The 6,241-nt window shown below is 53.8% G+C and overlaps 1 protein-coding gene across 1 annotated transcript; it reads right to left on the bottom strand.

Annotated features, from left to right (window-relative positions):
• Positions 1-218: 218 nt before the first annotated feature.
• On the bottom strand, positions 219-6,004 carry CREB3L4 (cAMP responsive element binding protein 3 like 4). The gene is made up of 10 exons (XM_075329887.1): positions 5,925-6,004; positions 5,507-5,704; positions 4,864-5,131; positions 4,398-4,525; positions 4,237-4,323; positions 2,582-2,688; positions 2,430-2,498; positions 1,623-1,707; positions 1,442-1,541; positions 219-1,326 (listed from the first exon to the last, which is right to left on the bottom strand). Exons 2-10 carry the CDS (start codon positions 5,675-5,677, stop codon positions 1,073-1,075), a joined length of 1,269 nt encoding a protein of 422 aa, XP_075186002.1. The 5' UTR covers positions 5,678-5,704; positions 5,925-6,004; the 3' UTR covers positions 219-1,072.
• Positions 6,005-6,241: the final 237 nt, after the last annotated feature.

Genomic DNA, 6,241 nt, shown 5'->3' with positions numbered 1-6,241 from the left:
GACGTCCCCAAGGAAGAGCAGTGCATGCAAACCGAGCCAGGAATCTCACAGAACTGGAAGACGTCTCCAAGGAAAAGCAGTGCATGCAAGACGAGCCAGGAATCTCACAGAACTGGAAGACGTCTCCAAGGAACAATGGATGAAAATCCCTCAAACATGAATTAGCTGCTACAAAAAGCGTTTACAAGCTATGATACTTGTGAAACCACTGTACCAAGTTATGTGGGAGGGGCCTTTATTGTGGGTGTGGCTTATGCAGAGGAAGGCGGAGTCACACCTTTATTATATTCAGCACTCCCTGCCAATGGCGGCCGTACAAGCATCACATGACCAAAAGCTCACCGCACCGGGAGACGTCCTCAGTCCGCAGAAAATAAGTGTACAAACTAAATATTACTTTATTATAATGTCCCAGAGATCAACGTCCGTAATAGAATAATCTGCATATAAATATTATACAAAGTCTCTGCATAGCGGAAGGACGGGGAGCGAGGGAAGGCGAAGATGAAGGAACCCGACGGTGCAGTCATTACTGCTGACAACCGACTTTCATTGTGGGAAGTTGTCTGCTCTACCCCCCTCTCTCCTGACACCCCATCACCATCATGTGTGAGGTTGTCAGTTCCACCCCCCCCCCCCTCCATCATGTGTGAGGTTGTAAGACCATTTCCTTCTCCTGACATCCCACCACCACCATCATGTGTGAGGATGTCAGTTCCACCCCACCACCATCATGTGTGAGGTTGTCCACACCATTCTCTTCTCCTGACACCCCACCACCATTATGTGTGAGGTTGTCAGCGCAGTCTCCTCATGTTGACATCACGTATGATCAGGTCTCAGGTTCTGTTCCGGGTGATTATTACTGGTGTGAACACTTTACCTTCGAAACCCCGATCACTGGCGCAGAGAGACACCTTCGCATAAAGTTCTGCCCACATCCAGTTTTGGGGTACACGCAGCCCCCAGATATTAGACGCCAACTCCTCTCTCCCCTCTGTCTCTCGCCCATAGTCTACATGTAACGTCTCCATACACAGTCCATGCATCCGGTTGAGCAGCACGGAGCCGCTCACATCTCATCCATCCTCCCCGTCTTCGACCCTTCCCTCAGAGCAGCACTCTCTTGGGTCAGCGCCTCTGTCTCTTTGGAGCTGACCGGAGGGACTCTGTCCTCAGAGACCTCCATCCTCGTCTCTTCCTGATCTAGAGTCCTGAGCGCCGGCTCTGCCCTCTTGTCCTGTGGCTCGGGGGGCAAGGCGTTTGGTAGCGCGGTCTCCATATTCTCCACAAATTCATCTTTATTCAGAATATTTCTTGATATCACTGCAGCAGAGAACATAGTCACCCCCTGACCTCAGTAGAAGGCGGACCCCACACACGCCAATGCGTCTTAAATGGGAAGTGCACCCAGAGAATGGACACAACTTGCCTCTCTTACCTCCAGTGGGCATATAAGCGGCCCCGTCCTGCGGGGGGTCTCCGGAGCGGAGCGGGTGATAGTTGGGGTAGATCAGTAAACCCAGGGAGAAGAAGAGGATCTGTAAGAGAGGGTCGGGTCAGCTCAGTGAGGACTGCGGCCGCCGGCTGAAGGACGGTACCACGGATCGGCCAGGACTTACCAGGACGCAGGTGCCCGTCTGGGCCGCTTTGTTTGCCGTCTGCTTTATCAGCGTCTGGAGTTTGCGGAGTTGCGTGATCAGCGATCTGGGAGAAATAAAATAATGGCAGTTATTTCCGGCTGTCCTAACCCCTGCCCCCCTCCACCGTCTCCTCCCCTTGGCTGTCCTAACCCCTGCCCCCCTCCACCGTCTCCACCCCTTGGCTGTCCTAACCCCTACCCCCCCCTCGACCGTCTCCACCCCTTGGCTGTCCTAACCCCTAACCCCCCCTCGAGCGTCTCCACCCCTTGGCTGTCCTAACCCCTAACCCCCCCCCCCCTCGACCGTCTTCACCCCTTGGCTGTCCTAACCTCCCCCTCGACCGTCTCCACCCCTTGGCTGTCCTAACCCCTACCCCCACCTCGACCGTCTCCACCCCTTGGCTGTCCTAACTCCTACCCCCCCTCAACCGTCTCCGCCCCTTGGCTGTCCTAACCCCTACCCCCCCCCTCGACCGTCTCCACCCCTTGGCTGTCCTAACCCCTACCCCCCCCTTGACCGTCTCCACCCCTTGGCTGTCCTAACCCCTGCCCCCCTGACCGTCTCCACCCCTTGACTGTCCTAACCCCTACCCCCCCTCGACTGTCTCCACCCCTTGGCTGTCCTAACCCCTACCCCCCCTCGACCGTCTCCACCCCTTGGCTGTCCTAACCCCTACCCCTGACATCTCCACCTCTTGGCTGTCTTAACCTCTCCCCCCTGACCATCTCCATCCCCTTGACCATCCCATCCACACCAGTCTTACTGTCTCCACCCCCCGACACTTACATGTTGTGCTTCTCCAGCTCCAAAACCTTCTTATGAAGTTCCTGATTCTGGACGGAGCAGGCAGCAACTCTGTGATTAAAGATACAGCACTTATATTACTGCACATCACACACAGCAGGGGGCGCTGTGAGCTTACAGGACTCATCTCCCACCTGCTCTCCAGCCCATCTATATATTCCTTTTTTCGCCTTCTGCTGTCCTGGGCCGACTGCTTATTCCTGATTTTCCTCCGCACTTTCTTAAGAATCCGTTCCTCAGCCTGTGAAGATGAGACGAAGGAGGTAAATGTTGCACTAAATTCCAGTGCACATGCACCAAAATCTGCTGGAGTTCTGATACAGGGAGCAGGGGAATGTACTACTTACATGTAGGGACAGCGCACCATCTGGTGGTCATCAGTGGTACTGCAGTCCTGATAGGGGTAATGTACTAGTTTCATGTAGGGACAGCACACCATCTGGTGGTCATCAGTGGTACTGCAGTCATGATAGGGGTAATGTACTAGTTACATGTAGGGACAGCGCACCATCTGGTGGTCATCAGTGGTACTGCAGTCCTGATAGGGGTAATGTACTAGTTACATGTAAGGACAGCGCACCATCTGGTGGTCATCAGTGGTACTGCAGTCCTGATAGAGGTAATGTACTAGTTACATGTAAGGACAGCGCACCATCTGGTGGTCATCAGTGGTACTGCAGTCCTGATAGAGGTAATGTACTAGTTACATGTAGGGACAGCACACCATCTGGTGGTCATCAGTGGTACTGCAGTCCTGATAGGGGTAATGTACTAGTTACATGTAAGGACAGAGCACCATCTGGTGGTCATCAGTGGTACTGCAGTCATGATAGGGGTAATGTACTAGTTACATGTAAGGACAGCACACCATCTGGTGGTAATCAGTGGTACTGCAGTCATGATAGGGGTAATGTACTAGTTACATGTAAGGACAGCACACCATCTGGTGGTAATCAGTGGTACTGCAGTCATGATAGGGGTAATGTACTAGTTACATGTAAGGACAGCGCACCATCTGGTGGTCATCAGTGATACTGCAGTCCTGATAGGGGTAATGTACTAGTTACATGTAGGGACAGCGCACCATCTGGTGGTCATCAGTGGTACTGCAGTCCTGATAGGGGTAATGTACTAGTTACATGTAAGGACAGAGCACCATCTGGTGGTCATCAGTGGTACTGCAGTCATGATAGGGGTAATGTACTAGTTACATGTAAGGACAGCACACCATCTGGTGGTAATCAGTGGTACTGCAGTCATGATAGGGGTAATGTACTAGTTACATGTAAGGACAGCGCACCATCTGGTGGTCATCAGTGATACTGCAGTCCTGATAGGGGTAATGTACTAGTTACATGTAGGGACAGCGCACCATCTGGTGGTCATCAGTGGTACTGCAGTCCTGATAGGGGTAATGTACTAGTTACATGTAAGGACAGCGCACCATCTGGTGGTCATCAGTAGTACTGCAGTCATGATAGGGGTAATGTACTAGTTACATGTAGGGACAGCGCACCATCTGGTGGTCATCAGTGGTACTGTAGTCCTGATAGGGGTAATGTACTAGTTACATGTAAGGACAGCGCACCATCTGGTGGTCATCAGTAGTACTGCAGTCCTGATAGAGGTAATGTACTAGTTACATGTAGAGACAGCGCACCATCTGGTGGTCATCAGTGGTACTGCAGTCCTGATAGGCGGAATGTATTCGTTACATGTAAGGACAGCATACCACCCAGTGGACATCCTTGGTACTGCAGTCTATACATGGCACTGCTGTGCTCCGTACCTTAGTGAGTGGCAGGTTGTTTGGCAGCGCGATGCCCTCCTGTGACAGCAGCCTTTTCTCCTCATCGGTCAGCTGAAGCTCCGGATACTGGCGACACAAGACATATCAGCGGGTACAGGGCGTAATCACAGAGGACTGGGCACAATACAGAGATCCCTTACCAGAGACTCCACAGAGAGCAGGTCTGGAGCCAGCCCCCGGCCGGGTAACGTCACTGGCCTCCGGAGGCCGGGCAGCTCGCTGACTATACAGCTGTCAGGGATGAGCACAGGCGTGTGCCAGTCCTCTGCTGGGAGACACAAAGGGCCATAAGAACCGCGCACCACAGGTCCCAGCCTCCTCCGCACAGGGCAGAGCTGGTATCTGCTGCATCCAAAGGCAGAAGACCGTTCCCACTGCCTGGCATTATCTGGATCCGCTGGATTATGGGATTCATTAACCCTTTTATGACATGCACATTATAATCTAGAAGTACCCTCCCTAGATAACTACCATCTCTGAGCCATTAGATGCCACGTTCACTCATCCCACGAGGGCTGATAACAGTTATCAGTAGAGTGCATTGCGTGGGGAGCAGTGTTATGGGGTGCAGGTTATTTCGGGGGGCTGCGACCCCTATGGACGTACCCAGCTGTATAGATATGACGCTGCTCAGGTCTCCGGCCGCCTTCTGCTCCTCCGTGGCCCCGATGTTGTACACCAGCTCATAGACAGGGGTGGGCTGGGGCAGTGTGGTGCTCCCTTCACATGTGGAGGGGGTGTCGGGGCGGGGGTCATCAGAGAAGCCGCTGTCACTCTCGGGGGACTCGCTGGCGGCTGCCTCCGTGCTGTAAACATCATTGGGATTGATCATCATCTGCAGAAATTCCTCGGGATCTTCTCTGTCGCTGAGACCCTAAAAAACATCAGAGGTAAAACCCCTAGACAGCGGCCCTGCGGCATCCGTCTGATCCGCCCAATCCTGCGCTTCACCATCCTAGTCCAAAGCAAATATTTGCCCATGGATCGAGGGCATTAAAGAGTAAACGCATAATCACGTCTGATTGGGAGGCCGTAATCCCAAATGCCAACAGGATGCGTGTGTCTGGGAACTACAAATATCAGCAGCCAAGTATGTGGTCAGCGACGATCCAACCTGACCATATACTTGGCTGCGACGATCCATGCACACGGTGAGGGACTGCAACGAAGCGTGGACACCCCGACCTCTGTATACACCAGGTAATCACGGCGCCACCTAGTGGACACAAAACCAGCAAAAACAACTTACCCCCCGTCCGCTGACCGGCCATTCTTCATACAGCTTATCGGCTGGAAATCCGTGGGGTTCGGGTAGCGGGAAAGTGACTGCGTCCGTCGCTGGGAACCCCTCCGAATGGAACAGATTGTCCTGTGGCTCAAATATGCAGCCAAGTAAGAGGTCTGGTCTGGAGGAGTCCATCGTGCCGGGCAGGGGGCTATATGTTTCCTACGGAGACACGGTCAATAGGACGTCAGGTATCCTACCCCCCAATATCTGCACCTATAGGGGCACATCCTCCATCAGCCACCACTGCTGCCCCCCGCTGTCTGGCAGGAGATTTTGGGGTACTTGTCTGCAGACCCTATAGGACTGGATGTCGCAGTGTGAGTCCCCCAGTCACTTGCAGCCCACTACTCCTTCCCGAGGACAGGGGTCGCCTGCTTACCCCGAGCTTGCTGCTGGTCAGACTGCAGACTTCCAGGATCTGCACATCCTGGATGGGGCGGCCAGGTACCACCCTCCTCCTTAAAGGGGACGGGAGCTGTGGTTTGGCAGGTTTCCTGGGTGTGGGCCTCTTGCACCTGTCGCACAGGCTGGTGATGGTGACCGAGATTACACAGGTGTGTCCCTCCCGAGTCACTGAGCGAGAGCAGCGCCGTGTGCAGGTGGAGTGTGCTGCGGTGTACACAGCCCAGGAAGACCCTAGCTGCTGTGTACGGCCTGCGCTCCTGTAAATGATCCACCAGATCAGCGGGGAGGATC

Source organism: Anomaloglossus baeobatrachus, chromosome 12 (assembly GCF_048569485.1).
Source record: "Anomaloglossus baeobatrachus isolate aAnoBae1 chromosome 12, aAnoBae1.hap1, whole genome shotgun sequence".
NCBI lineage: Eukaryota > Metazoa > Chordata > Amphibia > Anura > Aromobatidae > Anomaloglossus > Anomaloglossus baeobatrachus.
Note: the sequence above shows the minus strand (reverse complement) of the source record. Positions and strands in the feature narration are given on the sequence as shown.